At 41.1% G+C, this 12,863-nt stretch overlaps 1 protein-coding gene across 5 annotated transcripts in view; it reads left to right on the top strand.

The window, feature by feature from the left end:
- The window catches only part of THADA (THADA armadillo repeat containing), a 327,764-nt gene that overhangs the window by 175,844 nt on the left and 139,057 nt on the right, over window positions 1–12,863 (top strand). For all 5 annotated transcript variants that reach the window (XM_081591965.1, XM_081591968.1, XM_081591969.1 and 2 more), the window contains one exon: window positions 985–1,153. In XM_081591965.1, the coding sequence (XP_081448091.1) occupies window positions 985–1,153 (169 nt within the window). The remainder of the gene's footprint in view (window positions 1–984; window positions 1,154–12,863) is intronic.

Below are 12,863 nucleotides of genomic sequence, written 5' to 3' on the forward strand. Positions count from 1 at the left end.
CATTTTTTCTTGGAATATTGATTAATTTTGGAAAAAAGATAAGAGGCCATCTCTTTCCCCTGCAGAGTCTGCTTTCTTCTGGTCTTCCCCATTCTTGTCTTGGCATTTAAGACATTTATATAAGTTGAATTTTTTTTTTTTTAATGGGATGAAAGATCTTTAAGCCTTGAGAGTTCTAGTCAAGAATTTATTTAAGCTAAGACTTAACCATACTGGCCCTTCCTTTCAATTAACACCATGTCTGTGAAGGCTCTCAGGTGCACAGTTTCAACAAAATGGTTGTGGACTCTCAGGTTCTAAGTATTTACAGAAAAAGAGGCCCATAGATGACTTGCCTTTCTAATGACCTTTGTAGAATCTCAAAATAACCTCTTGTCCAAGACTCACTTACTTAGAAACTGGCTTCTCTCCAAGCTCTTTGGGTGTGAGGCAAGGACTTGGTAACTCAAGGGTCTGTCTCTTGTTCTCTTGACAATAAATTCAGAGCCTGTACTTGGCCATTTCAGACACTCCCCAGTCTGGCCTGACCCACTTCTCAGCTTGCAATTCCACTGCTCTTCATGAACCTGATTTAGCCAGACACATTTAACTATACTGTACCTCAAGTGTTTCTACCCTTGCGTTATGTAACTGTCCCTGGTTGAAACTGCCTGGTTTCTTTTGGCATGCTTGAATCACATTTGCTTTCCTGATTTCCATCCTTTGCAATACGACAACCCACACCCTACAACCTGTGGTAGAACCATAGATGTTAATGATGTTTATGAGAAGAGCAAAATCACCTGTAGAACTGATATAAACAAAGAAACAAAAAATCATTTGAAATCAGGGAAGTATAAATACATCATTTAGAATCGGAAGCAACTCCTTCCCCCATCCCTGCCGTGGGATGTCTCAGCCAGAGCTGGATAGGACATCAGCATGTGCAAAGGTGTGGCTGTAGATATGAATATTGAATGGTCTTGTGTTTTTGTCTCCTCTCAGATGTGGTCACTCACCCGTCTACCGCTCCCGTGAAATGGCAGCTCGTGCCTTGGTCCCATTTGTTATGATGGACGAAATCCCTAATACCATCCAAACTCTGTTGGCCAAACTCCCTGACTGCACTGACCAGTGTTTCCGGCAAAACCATATTCATGGGACACTTCTCCAAGTAAGTAAAGTCAGTCTTTGTGACCTTTGTCGAATACTGCAAGGTGAACTTTGGTGCTGTTAGCCGGTGACGAGTTGATACACAGACTTTTCACTTTATCCATAGAACTGTTTTCTGTTGCTGAAAGAACAAGTATTTCCTAGGTGTGCTCTTTTTTTTGTCATAAACATGAATGCAGTGTCACAATGTGATTCAGTCAGAACATCTTTTGCATTAAAACCTAGGTTTTCTGTGGCCTGCTTTTCCATCTGGCTTTCCTCTCTGAAGAAGTTGTGTCTTTTCCATCAAGTATGCCTGAGGAACATTCTGGGCCACTCCCTGTTCACAGTGAAGTTGTGAGCATTCCTTGATACACATCATGCAGCTTAGTACATTAAATATCAAACCCTACTTTCCCATTTTCTCTGTGCTACAAGGGAGACTTCTCTTTTGAATAAATAAGCAAAATGACTTACTGCTTTTAACTTAACATTTCTTCTAGGCAAGACTCAAGTACAATAAATGATTGAGAAATAGGCTTCTTATTGAAACAGTCCTTTTTAAACCCTGGCTGTAAACGTGGGGACAGGTTGGTATTAGTGGGGTCTGCTGTTCATGTGGCTGCTGAGGAGTGGGGCTGGGATGAGATTTAAATATCAGGTCATGCTTCTGATTTGTGAGCAGATTTGAGAGATAGCCTTGAGATCCAAATATATGTTCTAAGCCTGCAATCCACGCTGCTGACATGGCAGGCAGTGTGTAGAGTGGTTAAAGCCTGCAACTCTGGATCCGGTCTTGTGTGGATGTCAATTTCAGATCCACCACTCAATACCTATCCATCTGTGTCTTCCCTTTTGAACCAAGGATAATAATAGTAGTATATATCTCTTAGCGATTTCTGTGAAGAATAAATGAATTAATGCATATAAGGTGCTTAGACTAGTACTTGGTCCATAGAAAGATACATAAATATTATTATTATTATTCATAGTTTTAATAAATCTGTGCTATAATGAAAACTGATGTTTTTAGTTACTGATTCTGTCTAGTTGAGAATGTAAAATAAACCTGGTTTTTGCCTTCCTTCCTTGTTTGTTGTATATATTCAACAAGTATTTATTTGTTGAGTGACTTCTTTATACTACTGTGTCAAAGTTAAAATAGAGACCAAGTTCTTGTGTTGAAGGAGTTGAGGACAATAAAAAAGAGGACTTCCCTGGTGGTCCAGTGGTTAAGAATATGCTTGCCAATGCAGGGGACCTGAGTTCAATCCCTGGTCTAGGAAGATCCCACATGCCATGGGGCAGCTAGCCCCATGCGCCTTAGAGCCTATGCTCCACAGCAAGAGAAGCCACCGCAGTGAGAAACCTGCTCACTGCAACAAAGAGAAAGCCCTTTGCAGCCACGAAGACCCAGTGCAGCCAAAACTAAATAAATAAATTTATTAGAAGAAGAAGACCGGAAAATGAGTGTGCTTAGTTAGCACTAGGGCAACACAGACAGTGCCACCGGATTGGTCCTGGGGATGTCAGGAAAGGCTTCCCAGAGAAAATGACATCCAAGAAGAGAGTGGAAAGTAGCCAAGGGAAGGGGAGAAGGATACCCACCCTGCAGGGGGAACAGCATATAGAAAGACTCAGACTGGCTGAGAGCCCACCTGGGACCTGCAGGGTTGGGTGGGACAAAACTTCTAGGGTGGTGGGTCTCAAACTGGTCTCAAGATCTCTTCACCCTCTTGAAAGTTTCTGAGGATCCCAAGTGACTTTTGTCTATCAATATTTAATTAGAAACTAAAACAGAAAATAAAACACAGGAACTCATGAGCACACATTCCATTAGTCATTAGAGGGGTGACATCATCACACACCTTGTAGCCTCTGGCAAACTCCACTGTACACTTGGGAGAGAATGAGAATGAAAGAGGAAAGTAATGTCTCAGTATCATTTTGAAAATAGTTTAATATTGCAGATCTCCTGGAAAGATGGTGTAACTCCCAAGCGTCCCAGACCAGATGCTCGGGCCTCTGTTATGTGCATTATGGATCGTTGGTGGTTTCTTTAGGACAAACTCCTAAGCACTCATCTCCCTTGGTCCTCACTGTATCCCTGTGATGAAGAGGGGTAGGGGTCATTATCTTGGTTATAAAGATGGGACCCTGAGGCCCACACAGTTCTGTCAGACTCCGCTGTTTCTTTGAAGGGAGTCTGCAGTAATGAGTCATGCAGAACAGGCTTTTCAGAGACGCATAGGGGATGCAGCTGAGTTAGAAGGAAGGTTCAGATTGTCGGGGGGGCATCCGATTGTCTTTATTGAAGAGCCACTCTTGGCCAAACTTAGAAGCAGTGAGGTTGACATTGTTTCTTTGGCTCTTCCGCCAGCGGTACAAATGGGCCTCCCAGCCTCATTCCCCATACTCACCTCTAAAAGGTCTGGCTTGCGTCCTACCAGTCTGCCCAGCAACAACATATAGTCTTTCACTCTGTCTCTGGGCTGCCTTTGGTATTCTCAGAGTTACTTCTTCTGCTACATAATATGTGAAACACTGTGGGAAAGTCAAAACCCTCTAACGCTGGGGTGCTTGTGGCTATTGCTCTTGTTCCTGAGTGTTGGGGAAATGAATGGCTTGTTGGAAAAAACAACAACTATATGGGTGTTGGGTGCTCGGTATTGTGTTTGTGTTTGTCAAACAGATTCCTGTCTTTACCAAGATTGGCTTATACCCTGGCTGAAAAAAAGAAGTCAAAGGCATGTGAAAATCTTTTTGTCATGTCTATTCGGGTGTCTCATCTGTGTTGCAATAGTTCTGTTTCACTCTGTTGTTCTTTGTGGGGAAAGCAGGAGGGGTTAAGATGGAGAGGGCTCTCTTTCTCACTCCCTTCTGTAGCATATAGATTCCTTCTCTGCATAAAGCTACCTTTGAAATCAGTAAAAGACCTGCACCTGGAAAAGCGATATTAGGGCTTGAAAGGAATAGTCATCTCCATGGGATTTTCAGAGCCAGCTAAGTAAATAAAAAGTTGTTATTTTTTTCAAAAGCAGGAAATCATTTTGTAATCAGAAAACAAATTCTTTCACAGAACATTTTCTTGAATTATAAATTTTGACATCTTTGAAAAATGCATAAATATATTAAACCTCGGAGTTATCTCTGTAGTATACCTTGCAAACAAGAAATATGCTGAGCTCTGAATTTTGGTGAACTGTGGAAGAAAGACTCAAATTATAGGACATGGAAAAAAGGAAAGAACATGTGGGATTTGTTCCTTAATCATTTTAAAAACTAGAGGCTCATAATTGCCATATTGAAATGGATATAAGTAACGCATGTCAGAAAAGGTGAGATTATCCTGCAGGTTCACTAGAGCCAGTGGTAAATGACATTAAATCTCAATAAAGACTAGATAAGAGCCATGGACATTACCTCATTTGGGAACAACACTGGCAGGGCTACCTTGTCTTTTAAGTAGAATTAAACGTCTGTTCTTGTTGCCAGAATTCTTCACGTTGGGGACTTGACATTATTGCTAGGTTACTTATCACTCCCAAGAAATCATGTTGGAGTTCACAAAGTTCTCTTGTGTGGAGGAAGAGTTTGGCCAACAATCATGAGGAAAGATTTATTCTGGTTCTTGGGTACTTAACTCACCTTTGGGTGTTTCATAAGGAAACATATACTATTTGAAGTCAAAGATTGAATTCTAAAGTTTTTTCATTTCCTGCCCATTTCAGTTATTTTTCCTATGGTAAAGACATATAAAAGGTGATCCTTGCTCTTTCTTTAATTAAGCTCTTTTATTTGGGTAAGCTGAAGTGGGCAGTGGAGGAAATTCAGCTGCTATTAAAGCAGAAAAACCACTTTTGCATTTATATGTACGTTCTAGGCAAAGATATTCTCTTTTTCTTCAGTTAATTCAAATAATTTCCACAATTCTACACGTCCCTTTCCTGATATTACATTGTCTCCATCTTTATCAGCAGAATTTGTTGAATACTTTAATTCTTTTATTCCAGCTCCCTAAATTTGGAGCCTTGATTTCTGCACTTTGAGAATTCTAGGTTTAAAAGATTCTACTTTTCTAGTTGCGGAGCTGAATAGAATTGCTGTATCCTTGGGTTGACATGAAATATTAACCAGGGATGGGCTTCAGATAGCCTAGGCCCACACACTATCACACACACACACACACACACACACACACACACACACACACACACACACACACACACACACACACACACACACACACACACACACTCTCTGACACACACACACACACACACACACACTCTCTGTGTTTCTGAGGAAATTGAGGTGAGCCTGGGAGAGTGACTTGAGATAAAGTCACAGAGATAATCAGGGTACAGAGAAGACATTAAAGCCTGCGCTCCTCTTGTGTTTAGAACTTGCTGCCTCCCTGATAGTTATGTGAATAATGACTTTTTATGCCTAGGGAAACCAAATCAAGAATCTATCTTTGCTCTGTTTTTAATCCCTTGTCACTCAATTAGTCTGCTTAAGTCTAATTTGATATACTACAACACTGGAAACAAAGAAGTCCATCCATATTATATAGAGGGACAAAGGATGCCAGTGAAATCCTGCAAAGCTACAACTGGTAAAAGACCTTTCCAAGTACTTATTGTACCTTCTTTCCCTCTGCTCATCTCTTTTTCATCATTTCTCTTTGGCCTCCCATTTAATACTCCTAACCTGGAAATACAGAATCCTCAGGACCTAGGTCATAGCCAAGTTCACAGTTGCCACACCTTCTGTCTTCCTTAAGGGTGTAACAAAGCCTCTCAAACTTGGGCAACCATATAGGTCCTAGGCCTGGGAACTGCTGGGACCATGTAAAAGTGGTCAAGATTGAATTCAGTTCACACTGTGGAATGCCTGCCCTGTTCTAGGCTCAGTGAAATCATGAGTTTGCCTTTAAGGCTTTTACCTCCCAGTGTGGGGAGCTGTGGGCTAGAGAAGCCGAGTGAGCCAGTTAAACCCTCAGGGACCAGGGGGCGTATGAATAACAGAAACAAAGGTACGGCAAAAGATGAAGGCATCAGTCTTAAAAGGAGACTGAAGCTAAGGCATTTCTGCTTTAGTCTGTAACACCCTGGTATGCTCTGTGTTAGGGCCAGAGTTAAGATCTTTATGGGTGTGGATGTAGGGGTGCTGGGCTGGGAGAGACAGCACGAAGACAAAAACAGAGGTAGATCTTGGTGTTACCTTTGTGGAAAAGAAAAGCAGAACACCAAGAAAGAAAGCATGATGGGCCGCTTTGGTCAGCTAGTTTTCTGAAGGAATCACTGTTCAGGAAAGAGGAATAAGACCAACCACCCTTTATTCTCTGCTGTAAAGAGAAGCAGTGGAAACAGATAAAAAGTCAGTAAGGGAGGTGGCCTTAAGTATAAATTCTGTTGGGGTTTTCTGAATAAGGAACTGAATGTTTTTAGGGGAAAAAAAAGTTTTTACTAATATTGTCGCACCAAAACCTATGAGTAAGTAGAATTTGGAAGAATGATCAATTCCATCTTTTTAAAATGTGACCATATAATACAGCACCTTATGCTTGAAGAATTTTAACATCTTTCTCATATTTCTTAAAAGTGTAAAATTGTAACACACAAAGTAGAAATTCTCTCCAGCTGTCCAAAGATGAAACATTCCTTGACAGATTCCACTTGGTGACCTAAGCTTGGCCTGTCTCTGTTGTTTATTTTCTACACAGAAAATAGAATTTCAGAATGGAAAATCAAAAACAAAAGATGAAATTATGCTGATGTTGTAAGTTATAAATGGACGGCTGGTCAGTGTGCTTTTTTTTTCTGGAATGAGTCATGAAGAAAGGCTCACTCTTGTCACTAGTGGCCAGATTTACTCATTCTTTCTGAGTACTTGTGTTCCTGTGAAAGGAGAAAAATCTAAATTGCTAGGTCCCCAGTCCAAGAAACACTAAGGCAGAGCTTCACATGGCTGTATGTGTGTTAAGTCTTTATTGACTCCTTCAGCACCCAGAGAGTCTGAGTGAGGCCTCGAGGGGCTGGAGCTCCAGGCAGTCACCTGCAGCGTCTCATTATCCCCAAGAGCCAAAGAAAGGTTATATTCTGCAAGTTCTTTGATGTGAAAAGGATTGGGAAGCCCTGGGCCCTTAAGTTAAAACAAACAAACAAACAGACTAGACCTTGTTAAATCTTACCTTTTGGCAATATATTTCTATCTGGATATAAGCCCAGAAAAGTCATTTTTAATTAAAATGCTTCTCTTGAAGATGAATTAATCCCTTCCTTATAAATATCGAAAGGCTTTTATTTGATGTGTGATATTTAGGGAGCCTGTTCTGGGTGTGGGAGACAGCTTTTAGCTGCCAGGTTTGGAACATTGACGGTAGTACGCTGTGACCATCACTCGCCAGTGTCCTGCCTCTGTTTTCCAGTGCTCTGTACTGACAGTATATCAGCCAGGGGTATGTAGAGCTCAGAGATTTTTTCAGTTGCTGTATCCCCTGGCTTTTGTACTGTTTGGAATTAGAGTTGGGGAAGTAATGGTAGGAAAGAGTAAACGTACGTAAGTGTGTATGTAGATATGACACACACACACACACATACATATACACATGTATAGAGATACCAGTTATTGAGAGTGTGTGTGTGTTTATATATTTGGAGTGGGGGGTGTATGTATTGAGAATCTATGGCGGCTCTTCTGAATGAAGGATATTAATCCCATCACTCTCACGAGGAAACTGAGAGCAACAGAGGTTATAAGTTTGACTAGTTATGCAAGGATAAATGGTCAAAATGTAGCTGGGAGTTAAAGCAACTTCTCTGGTAGAGGGAAAAAACATTTTTGGGCTAGAGTGACTCTCTCCGGGGCTTTCAAGGTGTGGGATAAAGTGGAAGTTGACACCGTCTATTTGTTCATTCATTCAACTGTTGATTGAGCACTACTCTAGGTGCTTAGAATACATCAGAGAAGAAAGGAGACACACCTTGGCTTCAAGGATCACAGCTCTCAAAGAGGGTACATTCTCGAGGCAGGGAGACAGGCAATAATAAATGGTATTATAAGAAAACTTACTCTAATTTATTGTACGAAGTCTAATAAATAGGTATGTCATTTATTAAGAAGTAATCATTGCTGTAGACAAAAGGAGGAAGTGGGATAAGGAGAATCAGGAATTGGTAAGCAAGGAGGGCAGACAGCAGTATTTACTGCATCAGAATAGTCATTTTGAAAAGGTCAGTCTTGAGCAAATCCCACCAAGAGACAAAGGAAAATGTTACTATTTTTAAAAATAAAGAATAAACATCTTTTCTCCAGAAGTTGGGTTGGTTACACATGTCTATATGTTCAAGACTGAAGATCCCCTGGAGAAGGGAAAGGCTGACCACTCCAGTATTCTGGGCTGGAGAAGTCCATGGACTACAGTCCATGGGATCGCAAAGAGTCGGACACGACTGAGCGACTTTCACTTCACTTCACCTGTAATCATGGGAAGTGCCTGTAGAGTGGGCACTGGTGGATACACAGGCCAGAGTGATGTTGTTACGTAGAAGCTTGCATGCTTTGTAAGCTCCCCATGCTGTATGTGCAGGTTACAGGGGACTGTGTGAAATCCTTTCCCTACAGAATCACAGTCTGTCTTGGTTCCTGTGAGCTTAGGCAAATCTGAAAGTATCACATTGCCTCCTTGTTCTCTAGAATGATCCTTACCCTAACTGTCTGTGGCTGGGCCTTAGAGATAGGGAGTAAATGTGGAGAGAGTTTGTTTATTCTCTACAGATAGCTATTACATAGGGATTTTTGTTTGTTTGGGTTTGGGGAAAGATTTGTTTTTGTTTTGGCCGTGTGGCATGGCATGCAGGATCTTAGTTCCCCTGACCAGAGATTGAACCCATGCCCCTTGCAGTGGAAGTACAGAGTCTTAACCACTGGACCTCCAGGGAAGTCCTATTGTGTGGTTATTAAGTGCATAACACTCAGGTTCTCTGGAGAATACAAAGAAAAGTTAATATGTGACATGTTTTCTGCCTTCAAGAGGCTTGTGAGCTGCCATGGAAAACAAGCCATCCACACCGCAAACACTACCCAGAGACACGCTGTTCTAGGCAGGTGGTCAAGAACGCATGTCTGAGAGGCGAGCTCAAAGAGACTTGGGAAGAACCTTTCAATTAGTTTTCTGTTGTGGAGACAAGGGGCTTGGTGAGAGCCAAGGCACGGAGGAGGGCAATGCAGAAGCTTTTTGCAGAGGAAGTGAGGAGATGAGTCAGGTCTCAGAGTGCACTGGGGAGCCATGGTTTGCCTAGCCTTCAAAGCGTGGTATGTAAGGCAGTAAAGTGTGTACAGGAGCATGTTACTGTGTTGTTTCTTGTCTGTCTTCTTTTTAACTACTATTTTTATCAGGTGTATCACATACACAATGTATTAATGAGGCCCTATATAATTTCTGAATAAGTCTGCAGAAGCTGGGAGCATGTGCTCAAAGAGGGCATTCTATGCGGTGAGGAAGAGCAGAGGCTTCGGGGCCAGCTTGTCTCCGACGGGGTCCCTGCTCCGGTGCTTGCTAGCTATGCTATTTCCAGCAAGTTGATTTCTGTGCCTCTACTTCTTCCTCTGTAAATGGGCAGATAAAACTACCTCCCAAATGGCTGTGAGGATTAAATGAACGAACTAATGCATGGGTCATGCATTCCAAGGTCTCCAGCACATAGTAAGTGGTCAGTGACTGCTGGTTATTATTACTTTTTGGTGCTGCAGCCGCCACCACTATGACCACCACCGGGATAGGGGTTTATGATCCAAAAAATGTGAGGACCACTGATGCAGATGGCGAGTAAAGGATTTTGAGCTACAGAAAACTGTGCTTTAGAAAAATTAATGTTGTCTGTCAAAATAGTAATGTAATAATCCCTACTGATACTTGAGATTGTGCATAAGAGAGAAATAAGTCTATTTTCAGCAATTTTGACTTTATGTGTTAGCATGCTTCATAACGACATTCATCAGCTCAGTCAGCATTCTGTACCTTCCTGTAGATCACACTGAAGATGATAAGAGCTGAAATTATTTCTGATTTTCAAGGGCTGAGTTCCTGCCTATCAGGTTGTTTTTCCTTGCACCTGTTTTATTTTGAATTACACCTCCTCCCCGAGGCCCCATCAGAAACCTGAGGAAAGGAACATTGTCACACTGTGCCAGACAAAGGAGTCTTTTAACATTTGAAGGGGGAAATTTGACGTTCATAAAGGGAAAGGGAAATGCAGGATCCTCCTAGATAGATTAATCTAGCACTTTTCCGAGTTCGAGTTCGTGTTTCATCTTGGAAGACACACTTTCCATCCCCTTCCAGCCTTATTGTTTGAGGCTTTTTATGACAGAAGATAATTCTGAATGTACTTTAAGAACAGAGCACAACAAAACATTGCACTGTGGGCACCCTAGCAAGCTTCTGTCATTTCCCAGAATTCCTATAAATAGCAGATGGTGTGTGGTCCCATTAGGTGATTCAGTTCGTTTGGTGGGCCTCCATCCCATGAAAACAGTATTATTTGTTGTTTGTTTTTGGTTCTGCCAATCTAACAGGCAAAAGGAACGCCTCATTGTTTCTATGAGGGAAGCATTTTTGAGCTTGCAGAGCACATGTACTTGTTGCATAGCCCTGGAGTTTATTTAGAGCTCCCAGTGCATTTCAGTTACTGAGGACTCAGTTGGCTCTTCAAAAGAACTGTGGTTGAGAATAGCCAGACAACGTGACAGCCATCTTAGAGGGCTACGGTAAAGTCAGTCCCGGGCCTAAGAGAAAGTTTAAATAAACAATAAAAATCTTTCTATTTTAAACCATGTTACTGTTCGTGACATTCTTATATTTCTCTGTACAGTTGACCCTTGAACAACAATGAGGGTTGGGGTGCTGACAGCATTCAGTGGGAAACCCATACATAACTTTTTAAAAAAAATAATTTATTTTAGGATTGCTGGGTCTTCATTGCTCGTAAGGTTTTTTTCTAGTTGCGGCGAGTGGGGGCTACTCTTCATTGCAGTGCAGAGGCTTCTCATTGTGGTGGCTTCTCTTTGTTGCAGTAGCTGCAGCACATGGACTCAGTAGTCACAACTCCACTCCCAGGCTCTAGAGCATAAGCTCAGTAGTTGTGGCACACGGGCTTAGTTGCCTGGTGGCATGTGGGATCTTCCTGGACCAGGGATTGAACCCGTGTCTCCTGCATTGGCAGGCAGATTCTGAACCACTCAACCACCAGGGAAGCCCCACAAATAGCTTTTGACGCTACTTAATAGCCTGCTGTTGACTGGAAGCCTTAATGATAACACAGTCAAGTGACATATTTATAGATGTATTATATGCTATATTCTTATGATTAGTAAGCTAGAAAAAAGAAAACATTAAGAAATCATAAGGAAGAGAAAATATACATTTGTCTTTGACAAATGTATATCCAAATAAATATACTTTGTCAATACCATTAAGTTTGCATAGTCTGTTTACAAAATGAATCTTCTATCAATACCTACATCAATATTATATGATATGAAACACTAACACTAGGCATCAAAAATGAAAAGATAATGTGAAAAGGAAATTCACATTTATTTACAGGTATAATGATTCATGCATTGATAACACAGAAACAACAATGTGACTATTTTGTGGAAGCCTAGCCTATACATTATGAATAGAATTGTTATGACCTACAGCATTAAAGTCATATTCATAATACAATGTCAAAAACATGACATTTTTTAAAAAACTGCTTACCAGTGATAATAGGTTGATACTCTTGTTTCTGTAGTTACTAGAGAGATATACTATATGATAATGTAATTCTTTGAAAGCAAAGTTATAAAATGGTAAGAAAACTAACATATTATTAATTTTATCTAACCATCTCATCCTCTGCTGCCCCCTTCTCCTTTTGCCTTCAATCTTTCCCAGCATCAGGCTTTTCCAGTGAGTCAGCTCTTCACATCAGGTGGCCAAAGTGTTGGAGCTTCAGCTTCAACAACAGTCCTTCTAATGAATATCTAGAGTAGAATTCCTTTAGGATTGACTGGTTTGATCTCCTTCCTGTCCAAGGGACTCTCAAGAGTCTTCTCCAGCACCACACTTTGAAAGCATCAATTCTTTAGTGCTCAGCCTTTTTTATGGTCCAACTCTCACATCCATATGTGACTACTGGAAAAATCATATCTTTGACTATACAGACCTTTGTCAGCAAACTGATGTCACTGCTTTTCAATACACTGTGTAGGTTTGTCATAGCTTTCCTTCCAAGGAGCAAGTGTCTTTTAATTTCATGACTGAAGTCACCATCCACAGTGATTTTGAAGCCTAAGAAAATAAAATCTGTCACTGTTCCCCATCTATTTCCAATGAAGTGATGGGACTGGATGCCATGATCTTACTTTTTTGAATGTTGAGTTTCAAGCCAGCTTTTTCCCTCTCCTCTTTTACCCTCATCAAGAGATTCTTGAGTTCCTCGTTACTTTCTACCATTAGAGTGGTATCATCTACCTATCTGAGGTTGTTGATGTTTTTCCTGGAACCTTGATTCCAGCTTGTGATTCATCCAGCCCAGTGACCACAGGACTGGAAAAAGTCAGTTTTTATTCTAATCCCAAAGAAAGGCAATGCCAAAGAATGTCCCAACTAACATGCAGTTATGCTCATTTTACATGCTAGCAAGGTTATGCTCAAAATTGTTCAAGCTAGGCTTCAG

Source organism: Giraffa tippelskirchi, chromosome 4 (genome assembly GCF_054371585.1).
Source record: "Giraffa tippelskirchi isolate mGirTip1 chromosome 4, T2T-mGirTip1v1.2.pri, whole genome shotgun sequence".
In the NCBI taxonomy this organism is placed as follows: Eukaryota; Metazoa; Chordata; class Mammalia; order Artiodactyla; family Giraffidae; genus Giraffa; species Giraffa tippelskirchi.